At 40.7% G+C, this 12,249-nt stretch overlaps 1 protein-coding gene across 1 annotated transcript in view; it reads left to right on the forward strand.

The window, feature by feature from the left end:
• LOC148542095 (CD109 antigen-like) overlaps nucleotides 1–12,249 on the forward strand; it is a 202,115-nt gene that overhangs the window by 26,946 nt on the left and 162,920 nt on the right. The window contains exons 2-5 of the mRNA XM_088472444.1: nucleotides 4,676–4,751; nucleotides 5,078–5,235; nucleotides 5,993–6,021; nucleotides 10,837–11,067. Coding sequence (XP_088328570.1) covers nucleotides 4,676–4,751; nucleotides 5,078–5,235; nucleotides 5,993–6,021; nucleotides 10,837–11,067 — 494 coding nt within the window. The remainder of the gene's footprint in view (nucleotides 1–4,675; nucleotides 4,752–5,077; nucleotides 5,236–5,992; nucleotides 6,022–10,836; nucleotides 11,068–12,249) is intronic.

Raw genomic sequence — 12,249 nt, forward strand, 5'->3', positions numbered from 1 at the left:
AATTCCAAAAGGTGCAGCAACTATCCGCTCCTATTTGGAGAGTTAAACAAGCATTAGCACATGGATGACACATTCTATGCCTGTCACTCCACAGACCTACAGGGACTGGTCAGCTCCTGCAGATTGGACCTATTCCCTCTACTGAATTAGCTAGGACAAAATAGGCAAAGGACATTCAAATAGTTTAAATACTCTACTAAAAAAAATGTTTTAGGGGGAATTCAATTAGTCTAAAGTTGGCAGGAATGATTCAATTGTTTGTGCCATAGGGCGCGAGTGCCCATCATTTCGCATTGCAGCGTATAGGGGCCGGGGAGAATGCCCCAAGTTTAAATCATTTTAAGGTCAGGATTTAAAACATTTTATTATTGTGATGGACCCCACCCGGCTACTTCTTGATGCCACCTGGCTGGAAAAAATTTCTGGGGAGAACACTGCCCGCAGTAGCACCCCTTATACAGTGCCCCTTATACAGTGCACCCAGTAGTGCTGTGAGGTTCTGATTTTGTTGTGGACCCGGGGTGGTGATAGGAGCAGACACAGAAGCAGACTTAAATGAAAAAGTGGAGTTTTTAATAAGTGGCTTAGAAGACATGGGAATGGCAAATGAAAAGTCCAGATATAGCACTAAAGTGCACTTGATAACTGTAGTGGGGTTAATGAGATAATGTCCAGATAGTGACAGGCAGGAACAGTCCAGTATACAACTATGGTGAGCTGTAACAGAATGCAGGTATGATGAGCTGTAACTGAATGCAGGTATGATGCGCTGTAACTGAATGCAGGTATGGTGACCTGTAACAAATGCAGGCAGAGGTAGTGAAGTCCAGCTGGTAGTGAATGGAGGCAAGGTGCAGGGAAACAGCAGGTTCAGGTACTCAGGCAGGTGAAAAGGTATATGGAGGGTGCAGGAAAAGTCCAACAGGTTGGAGCATGCAAGGTTCAGGCTTGTAGTGTTTACAAGCAGGCAGGTAATGCACAGGAACTCTCTCTCAGCCAAGGCTGAGAAACACGTTGCACTGGCAAAGAAAGGAAGGCTCTGGACCTTCCTAAATACTCAGTGCCACGCTGTGACTGACTGGAATGAGCACATGACCTACCAGTATTGGACAGCTGGAATCACATGGCCGCAGGCAAGATGGCGGCGCCCATGCCAACGGAACAGAAACACCGTCAGACCTCACCAGGCCTAGTGACAATGTGCCCACACAGAACCACGCGCAGCCAATGCCCCTCGCCAAACACCAGCACCGCTGCCAAAGACCCCCCGCCATAATGACCTCACAGGTAATACCTGGTGACTACCATTCCGAGAAACCCTGGCCGTGACAAGTGCACCATATAGAGTGTCCCCAGTAGTGCCCCTTATACAGTGCCCACAGTAGTGCCCCATACACAATGCCCCCAGTAGTGCCCCTTATACAGTGCCCCCAGTATTGCCACTTATACAATGCCCCCAGGAGTGCCCCTTATACAGTGCCCCTTACATATATAACACACAGACACACACAAAGCACAATACTTACCCGAATCCCCGCTGCTGCACTCACCACCATCTGCTCCTCCCGCTCGGAACTATGGGAGAGATGTCATGCCATCTTGCCCCTGACCCACTGCGGGAGCCAGAAGGCGGAGCTCATAAGTGAGCTCCAACCCGGCTCCGGCCTTGGGTGCAGCAGCCAAGGAGAGTCTGTCTGACTCTCATTGGCTGCTAAAACAAACACACCGCAACCAGGTAGTACCCTTACTGTGTACTACCTGGCTCTGGTGGTGGTTTGTTTGTTATACTGAGTAGTGTAGACCAGGGCCGGATTAAGGTCTGTGGGGCCCCTGGGCAACAAACATGTAGGGGCCCCTATTAAATGTGACAAACTGGGGGTATGCGCAATGGGGACCTCAGTAGTGTCACTGCCTACAGTAGTGGTGCCCTTTATGCAGTGCAACCAGTAGTAGTGCCCCCAGGAGTGGTGCCCACTATGCAATTCTCACATTAGTAGTGCTCCCAGTAGTCATGCCCCCTGTAGTTATGCCCCAAGTAGTAATGCCTCCTGTGTTAGTGTCCCCAATAGTTATGTCCCCTGTATAAATACCCCCAGTAGTAATACCACTGAGTTGTGCCCCCAATAGTAATGCCCCCCAGTAGTCATGCCCCCTGTATAAATTCCCTCAGTACTAATACCCCTGTTGTTGTGTCCCCAGTAATCATGCCCCCTGTGGTAGTGGCCCCAGTAGTAAATGCCCCCTGTAGTAGTACCCTCTGTATAAATGCCCCCAGTAGTAATGCCCCTATATTAGTGCCCCTAATAGTAATGCTCCCTCTGTAGTAATGTCCCCTGTAGTAGTGCCCCAGTAGTAATGCCCCACCTTCAAGTAGTAGAGTCCCCAGTAGTAATTCCCCCAGAAGTGGTGCCCCCAATAGTAATGCCCCCCGAGTAATACCCCCCAGTAATGCCACCAGTAGTAATGCCCCCCCCAAGTAATGCCCCCAGTACAAATGCCGCTTGCACTAAAAAAAAAACTAATACTTACCAGAGCCGTAACTAGACTTTTTGGTGCCCTGTGCCAGAAAGAGCATTGGCGCCCCCCCTATTTTTTAAATAGGGAGATAAACTCGAAAAAGGGCTATGGCCTCATGCCGTAGGGCCAGGGAAGAGATAGGGGAAGCCAGGAGATGCTGGAGATAAAATAAGAGGAAGCTACAAGTGAGAATGATAATAAACAGAAAATTGACAGGGTCGAACAGCGCCCCCTGCCCTGGGGTGCCCTGTGCCATGGCACAAGTTGCACTACCCTAGTTACGGCCCCACTCCCACTGCCGCCCACGTCAAGGCCATTTGGCTACTACTCCTCTCTACCATGGGAGAAATGTCATGACGTCTCTCCCATAGTGCACTGCGTGAGCCGGAGCTCTAGTCTCCAGCCGGTTACAATCTCAGCGGGCGTCTGGCAAATGATGCCTCCCTGCGGCACCAGGGTTAGGTTGGCCGCAGGAGGTGGAACTGGTATCGTCTCTTCCGTTTCACTTTAATCCCGATGGATGTGGGGGCCCTTCAGGTGTGGGGGCCCAGGGACGATCGCCCCTGTCGCCCCCCCGTTAATCCGGCCCTGGTGTGGACTGCACTCAAGACCTCATTCAGAGCTGCTTGCAAAATGCGAGCGCTCGCTCTGAATGAGGGCGGCCTCTTCTCTGTAAAGAGCCGTCCTACTGGCCACTCGCTAAGATGTAGGTGACCACCCACAGCTTTAGCGAGTGGCCAGGTTGATGGTCACGATGGTCAAGAACATCACGACCATCGGGGCTTGCGACGAGCCCCTTGCGGTCCGCACTACACATGGAAACCACTGATCTGGACGGCGACTGGCGGTGCCTCTTCGCACTGCTGGTCTGACGGTTCCCAGGGCACGTGCTCTTGCCTACCCCCCCTAGTTACCCTATTGCATCTACTCTATGCTAGGTGCAGGAGTTGTGAGTAAATTTGGAGTGCACTGCACATACACCCAAGACACAACCTCAAATTGGTTCTCTTGTGTGCATTGACAATGTTGTTACCCAGTTGCCACCCAGAAACACCCATTTAGTGGCTACAGAAAAACAGCTTATATGTGCACGACTCTCAATCACTCATATGTTTGCAAAGATGTCATAAACATTTCATTAGAAAGATATAATTGAATTCCTCTACATAAGCAATAAAATGCATATCTGTAATTCTTAATAGTCAGGAAAAACAGATAGCTAAGGCAGTAATCAGAAAGACATTATATAAGGTCACACTATCCACATAGTTCCCATTATTGAATCATATTCAATCCAGCCCAATTGTGTATTCAAAAATAGCAGTGGTCAGATTTGTGTAGCCCAAATTTACAAGGTCAGCAACATCATTTAGATTGCAACCTAATTTAGATGATGGCTGTCTTTATGGAGTACTTGTGACTATATTGTCCATACTATCATTCTCCCCCACCACCATCCTTTAGCAGTGATTCTTAACTTCAATCATCAAGTACTCACAACAGGTCGTATTTTCAGGATTTCTGTCTGTGGGTACAGGAGGGATAATTACTGATCCAGAAAAATAGATTCCTTTATCTGTGCATGATTAAAAAATCCACAAAACACTACATGTTGATAATATTTGAGGACTGGAGTTGAGAACTACTATTTTAGAGGAATATAATTATTACATAATTCACCTATAACATTCTTAAAAGCATGTCAGTCTATCTGAAATAAGCCATTATTAGATTAATAGCAACAGTTTCATTACAAACAACATTTGTATGTAATATTTAGAAATTCTATGATAATAAGAAAATAAATGTTTTATATAAGTAATTATAACCTCCAATGCACCACAGAAAATATTACGGGACAATTATATATATATAGAACATTTATTGAATTTCAGGAAAGTAGCATGAAAATTACACAGATTAATAATGCACATGAGGAAATAAAACCACGTAATTGACTGCTGTAGGTTAGGAGAGGGATTTTCCAATGTATTTATGCAATACCCCCTCTAAGGTGTGTTAAAAAAGTATCAAGTTCTCTGGATATCAGCTTTTCACAGATTTATTTCAATAGGCTGCAAACCGAGAACTATATAATTTCATGGTCTCTGAGAACCAGAGTTCCAGCTGATCCAATCTTCATTGTATCATCTCACAGGCAGCACCAAGATGTGGCTTCCTCTTCCCCGACTAACTTTACTGGTATTCCTGCTCGTTGGCTTCTCTGATGCTGGGTAAGCTACTTTATAAACTAAATTTACATTGGATTAATCAAAATCAACATTGATAAATCATCTTAGTAAATATTAAGCATTTTCATAATAATAATAATAATAATAATAATAATAATAATAATAATAATAATAATAAATAAGCTAAGAAAATTCTTAAATGGCTCATTTTATTATTTCACAGTAGTGGTGCATTTCTGAAATTAACTGTACGACCATTACAATACTAACTTATAGAAATGTATTTTCCTATGAAAATGTATGTGGCTATATTGCATTATACAAATTAGAAAATTAAAACTGCAACATTTTTGTAATTGTTTTTACAGGCCATCATACCACATTATAGCACCCACAAATATTATGGCTGGGTGTAATACAACACTTGCTGTTCATTGGTTTGGTAATTATTCTGAAATTAATGTAACTGCAGCATTATTAAACCAAGGTGAAAGTTTAGTAAGTGCAAGTTGTGTCTTCTATAAAGGTAAGTGTACTGCTGTAAATTTTATTAAATGTTTCATGACCTATTAGTATGTAGTTCACAAGATGAACTACACAACAGCCAACCTTAATTTTACAGGTTAAAAATAACATCTGTCTAGACTAGTGTATACAGTACTTTATCACCAGATTACTTGATCACCTGGCACAAATCCAACACAATTATTTTGTATTGCAACTACAACATCCTCCCTTAATTAATATCAACTGCATATCATTGTTCAGTGAAAACTCTAAAATCCTTAAATACTGTATAACAATAAAATGAATGTTAGAGAAAGGAAGTTACTACCATTAAATTGAAAAAGTACAGTTTTTTTTTAAATAAGTTTACTTTATATGCAAGTTTGTCTATCACCATTGAAAATGTGTAAATTTGAATGGCAGATTATATTGTGCAACATATTGAAATACATTTAAAAAAAAATTTTTATGACCTTACCTCCTGTCAATTTAAAAAAATAAGTAAAACGTAATTCATGAAAAATATTATATCATGCTCTCAATTAGATTAATTTATAGGTAGTACACAGATGTTTGAAATCACAGATAAATTCAATAAATTCAATAGTTATACAAGTTTCTGGTATCTCTACTTTACAGGAAATATTTTAGTCATTAAAATCCACATTGTTTGTAATGTATGTCCTTCTTTCCACCGTAAATATTGTATGTATGTCTGTATGTATATATTTTAAATATTTATTTTTAAAAACTATTTTTTTCTTTATTTGATGTAGATTCTATTGGAATTATGAGTCTTCCAGCAGTAAGTATATTATTTAACACATACTTTTTCTAACAAAGTTTAAAACTAATAATAAGTAGAACTCATATACGTAAGCACCCAAAATATACTATATTTTTCTGTTAGCAAACCATCGATTGAAATACATGTTTTCCAAACTACTTACTGACATGGACTAATTTTGGAATTAAAATAAGAAATTTAGGTAAGGAACAAATATACAGTATGTTAAGAAACAGGAGCCCCATTAATTGAAACAATGAAATAGAATTAAACATCTACTATACTAATACATTTGCCTATTTGAAGCACTGATACTTTCTAAACCCATACAATGATGATTTCATTATATTTGGTAGCAATAGTACTTTTAATTTGTGGAAATTAGTAATATGATTAAAAGTAAACTATTCGCTTTGATGGAAGGGCAAGTCCAGTGGTATATTGTGCTCTTTAATAGCCAGGTCTGACACAGAAAAATATTCCGGTGAGCACAGAATATAATGTACAGGAAATGGCTTAGTACAAAACTGGTAAGTCCGGCTTGGCTTGTAGTGAGTGGCTCTCTTCTACTTGTAAATAACAAAAAAACACAACAAAGCTTTGCAGAAACATTCAACAGGAATCCAGAGGAAATGGCAGAAACTTGAATTTCCCATCATGAAGCAAGCAAAGGAGACAAATCAGAATTGTCTTACATGATTTACACCCAAGCAGATGTATCATCAGAACCTAACCTTCCTTAACATACCAGACACTTCTTTAAAGAATCAGTACCATTAGGTGCACCAACAAAAATTATTGAGAATTTGGACTAGAGATACAAAGCAAAAATACACAGAAAAAACAGTGCTGTGTGCAGATAAAACCAGCTGTAAGAGCTGGTAATAATACTGCAAGTGTGCTAATTAGTAAAATGTATTGATAACATAAAATAAGACAAGAATTAAGCTACCCTTCAATGAAAATTGTTTGCAACTAAAGATATACTAAATACCAGCATTGTACAATCTTTAAAAATGAAACAAATCAATTACTGTGATAACAAATTGTTATTCTTTTTAGAGATAGATGGGTGTATAGGTTTCTTTAAAATGTTCATAAATACATGCAAGGATATAACAAATAATAAGCAGCTCTAGCTGCAGTTTAAAGTCCAAATCAGTATAGTTGTTTGAACACAGTACTGCACTTGTGGCAATAAACCATGCAGCTGCGTCTGACTGCAGGTGTATGGATTGTTCTCACCAGTGGCGTAACTATAAAGTTTGCTCCCCCATGCCAAAAAAGTTTCAGGCGCCCCCCCCCGCCCAGAGACCAAACACACCCACACACCCAAAGACGACGTTTAAGGTGTGTGGTTACATGATACAGCAACGTGCCTTACACATTATGCCACACTGTAATGCCACATACAACACATTATGCCACACAGTAATGCCACATACAACACATTATGCCACACAGTAATGCCCCTTACACATTATGCCACACAGTAATGCCCCAAATAGCACATTATGCACACAGTAATGCCAAAAACACATTATGCCAAACAGTAATGCCCATTACATCCCACCCTGACAGATCTACTTCACCAACCCCCCTCTCTGCTCCTGCCAGTCTGTCACCTCAGCTCAAGACAGGTTGCACAGTTTTTATGTCCGAGTAGAACCAGATTATTGGGAACATAGTTTATAACCTGTAAACTGTGTGTATCAAGTTAGTTCCCCTTATACAGTGCCCCCTGTAATTGTGCCCCAAAATGCAATGCCCCCTATACTAGTGCCCCTTATGCAATGCCCCGGTAGTAGTTCCCATTATGCAGGGCCCCCTCATGTAATTGTGCCCATTAAAGTAGTGCCCCCTGTAGTTGTGCCCATATGCAGTGCCCCTTGCAGTTGTGACCCTTCAAGTAGTGCCCCCTGTAGTTGTGCCCATTTTAGTAGTGCCCCCTGTAGTTGTGCCCAGTAGTTACCCCTGTAGTTGCCCTCAGTAGTGAGCACCCTGTAGTGCGCCCCCTGTAGTTGCACCCAGTAGTGAGCCCCATGTAGTTGCACCTAGTCGATCCCAATAGTGAGCCCCCTGTAGTTGCCCCCAGTAGTGAGCCCCCTGTAGTTGCCCCCAGTAGTTGCCCCCAGTAGTGAGCCCCCTGTAGTTGCCCCCAGTAGTGAGCCCCCTGTAGTTGCGCCAAGTAGTGAGCCCCATGTAGTTGCATCTAGTCAATCCCAATAGTGAGCCCCCTGTAGTGAGCCCCTTGTAGTTGCCCCCAGTAGTTAGCCCCCTGTAGTTGCTTCCCTCCGTGCGCACACAAACAAACACACACACAGAAAAAAAAAAACACTTACCTTTATCCCCGCTCCAGTGCTGCTGCCATCCATACTCCGGCGTCCGCTCCTCGGCACTATGGGAGTGACATCATGACATCACTCCCATAGTGCCCTGCAGGACCCTGAAGACGGAGGGAGCTCCATCCTCCGGCTGCCGCCGGGGGTTTGAATAGGAGCCGGGCGCCTGCTGGTAACACACTCAGCGGGCGCCCGGCAGATGGAGGGTGCAGGGGGGTGCGACCGCACCCGCTGCACCCTCCATAGTTACGGGAGTTCCGCCACTGAGTGGCGTAACTACTGCCCCCGTCGCCCCCAAGCTACCCAGCACCTCCAAGCCACCGCGGGGGCTGTGGGGGCAGTAGTTACGCCACTGGTTCTCACCTCTTTGTCTCAGTGTTGGTGAGATAAATATGTACCTTTATTAAAGACTGCAATTGTGCCCAGCCTCAATATGGTTCATGGGCATAGGCAAGTGACTGCCTCAGTATAGTGGCTTGGAAACTTATGTGTCCTCCACTGTCTCTAGCCGCTGCAATACAACATGCAGTGTTTCCTGTGTGGGCGCTGAGTAGAGTGGACTTGATATACTGTTGCAGCCAGCAAGAGGGATAAGGAAACCTTGTGCTTGTGGGTGAATCAGTCAGCAGATTATGGGACATATGTATCAAAGCTTGATGTGAGATAAAATTGTGAAATATATATAACCAACCAATCAGCTCTCACATCAAGCTTTGATACATATGCCCCTAAGTTGTATATCACTAGCGCGTTTCTTCCCAATAGGGATTTCATCATACCCCTCTGGTATTTCGTGTATCTTTAGCAGCAAATAATTTTCATTGAAAGCTGCCTAAATTCTTGTCTTATTATATGTTATAAATAAGTTTTACTAATTGGCACTCTTGCAGTATTATTACCAGTTGTTATAGCTGGTTTCATATATCCACAGCGCTGTTTTTTTCTATGTATTTTTGTCTTTCCCTGGCTAGCAACCATTTACTACAGCTGTGTGGTGTTAAATGCTTTACTACTGTATATACATTTTTTATTAGTAGAACAAAATTCCCTTCATAGCGTCTGAGGTTATCTTTTTGTTTCTACCTTAACAAAGCAGCAGCTTTTGTAAGCCACCTCTCTTCTGTGGGTTTGACTTGGAAACACTAAAGAAATAATTATATATCATAGTATATTCCAATTTATTGATTAATTTATTGGTGTTATTGCAGAGATTATATTATGCAAATTTTTAATATATCACTCTATTCCGCTTGCTCTGTCTAGAACATGTTTTTATAATAAGCTCATGTGAAATATGTACAAAAGTATTCATGCAATGAAAAAAACTTTTTCATGAGAAATCAGAGAAACTAATAATGAGTAAATCTTTCAGTGCAAGTTATTGTCTAAATTGCAAAAACAGTTAAAAGGTTATTCTAATGAATATTCCACCATAATTGGCTGCATGCACAGTCTTGAACAAAACAGAACAGAAATATGCCGCACTTGGTTTTACCCATATTGTATATGGTACCAGCTGCAGTATTAATGCCATATATGTACAGTACAAAACAGAAAGACATTTGCTATTGGTGATAACAATAATATGCTGCAAATCTATGTGTATCTAGCAAATAAAAGCATGGAGATTTTATAGATAGTTTGATCAACACATTTAAGCTTGCAGCCGACCATCAAGGGACCCCAATTCTCTGTCCAGCATAACATTAAACTGTAGTTAAATGCACTCACCTCTCGAGTACAGAGGGCATCATCTAGGCAAGGGCTGGCTTGTGAGCCACATCCAACTAGGCCTTTTATAGCTGTGATTGAGAGCAGCCATGATAGCACTGGGCAAACAGAAAGACTTTTGCTATCGGCGCTAACAATAATATACTGCAAATCTGTGTGTATCTAGGAAATAAAAACACCAATAGCAAAAGTCTCTCTGCATGCACAGCCTGCAGATTTTATTAGCAGGCTACACACTGTACAATTTTTACTTAAGATGCGATGAACACAGGATTTGTCGTTGCGAGGAAAACCTCCGATACACAGAATACAATTGTTTCTTCCAATCCTACAATTTATTTATCCAAATGATTGGATGGAAAGATCCTGTCCTTGTACAAACGTCAGCGAGTACACACTGCAATATATTTACGATAATGTGACCAGATTTATCGCATATTATGAGCATACTAGAAGATGCGATCATGCGATCAGACCGATTTATCTAAGATAACGTACACATTATACAATCCTCTGTCAGATCATGAAACTCTCTGATGATCTGCCAAATAATTGTATAGTGTGTACCCAGCTTTAGTTCAATGTTTAACATTATAATTTCAAGATCACTGAGTTTAGAAGAGACACTGGTATTTACCAGATTACCTCAACCTATTATAAGAGAAATAATGTATTATCAGACACACACTGTGCATGGGTTGTGTAAAGTATTTTTTTTGTCTCATAATAACAGTTATATCCTCTCTTCTTATAGGTACAGCTACCAGTGAATGCAATCTCACATTTTTATAATTTGGTTGTTAAAGGATCAGGTCAGAAGGAATTGCTCTTCTCCTATGAAGCCGGGCTAGAAATGACAATGACAGACATATCTGTATTTATACAAACAGACAAAGTTGCCTACAAACCGGGAGAGGTGGTCAAAATCCGAGTTGTTGCTATAGATCAAAATATAAGGCCGTATAGTGGACAATTTGATATTATTATAACCGTATGTGTCAACCATATATCTATCTATTTATTATGAAACATCTGGTCAATAAAATTGCTTTTGTATCATATTTGCAAAAGTCTACATGGCATAAATGTCATATTTCCATGCACCAAATAAATGTACGCATATGTCCATAGGCAGATTTTGCACCTACGGCTCCTTATGAATGGAGAGGTGTAATGAAGGAGGATCCTACATCTTGTAGGTGCTGTTGCAACATTATACAGCACTAGCTAATTGCTCATGATTAACTCACAGTCCTTATTCATAATTATTACTTGATACATTTTAATTTGGAATGCAGCAGCGAAGATGATTCCAGGTGTCTGAGTATTTGGGAAACAACACCCTAACACCCCCATAACCTGTGTCAGACCATATTTTTATCAGAACCCATATCCTTGCAAGAGGATTTTAGTAAGTTTGAGTGAAAATATTAATTTTCACATTGCAAATTTGTGCTATAAAATATTTCACATCTGCATTAAAAATGTGATTTGTGATAAATATACCCCTTTGTCTTTTCACCTGTTCAGTGCTCTGCTCTGGGCATAATACATAGTACAACTGCTGGAATTGTGGTGTTGATTCCATTACAGAAAAATATTTGTGACTTAATTAACAACACAGGTCTGCGAAATTTAAGGTATTGAAAGCTTTTTTAATAATACTTTTACATTCATAATTTTACTCCTATGTACATCAAGAAATAGTATATACATACATTTTTAAGAAAAAACAAGAAGTTTAATTGTTTTTGACATATTTATTGTAAAATACGAAGAAGTGCAGATGATATCACTGTTTTTATCTTTTATTTACATAATAAATTAACAATAAAATCAAACAATAATAGAAACAAAACCATAATTATTGAAAAATAGTTAATATCTTGTGTTTTTTGTCTGTGTATCATCCAGCAGTAATCAGCCATCATACTGACATCCCAATGACCCTGGTATCTTCTTTCTACATCTTTAACGTCTTGGTAGAATCGTTCACCCTGTTCTTCGCTGTAGTCGCCGAGATTATTCGGGAAATGCTCAATATGGGAATTCAAAAAATGTACCTTTGTTTAAACTCATATTGCAGCCAAGGTTTCTGTAACTATTAAGCATTTCCCTGACAATTTCTTTGTAGTTTGGATTCTTCCATTGCCTAAAAATGTTGAAATCACTT

Source organism: Taudactylus pleione, unplaced genomic scaffold (assembly GCF_031769625.1).
Source record: "Taudactylus pleione unplaced genomic scaffold, aTauple2 ptg000015l, whole genome shotgun sequence".
NCBI classification, from domain to species: Eukaryota; Metazoa; Chordata; class Amphibia; order Anura; family Myobatrachidae; genus Taudactylus; species Taudactylus pleione.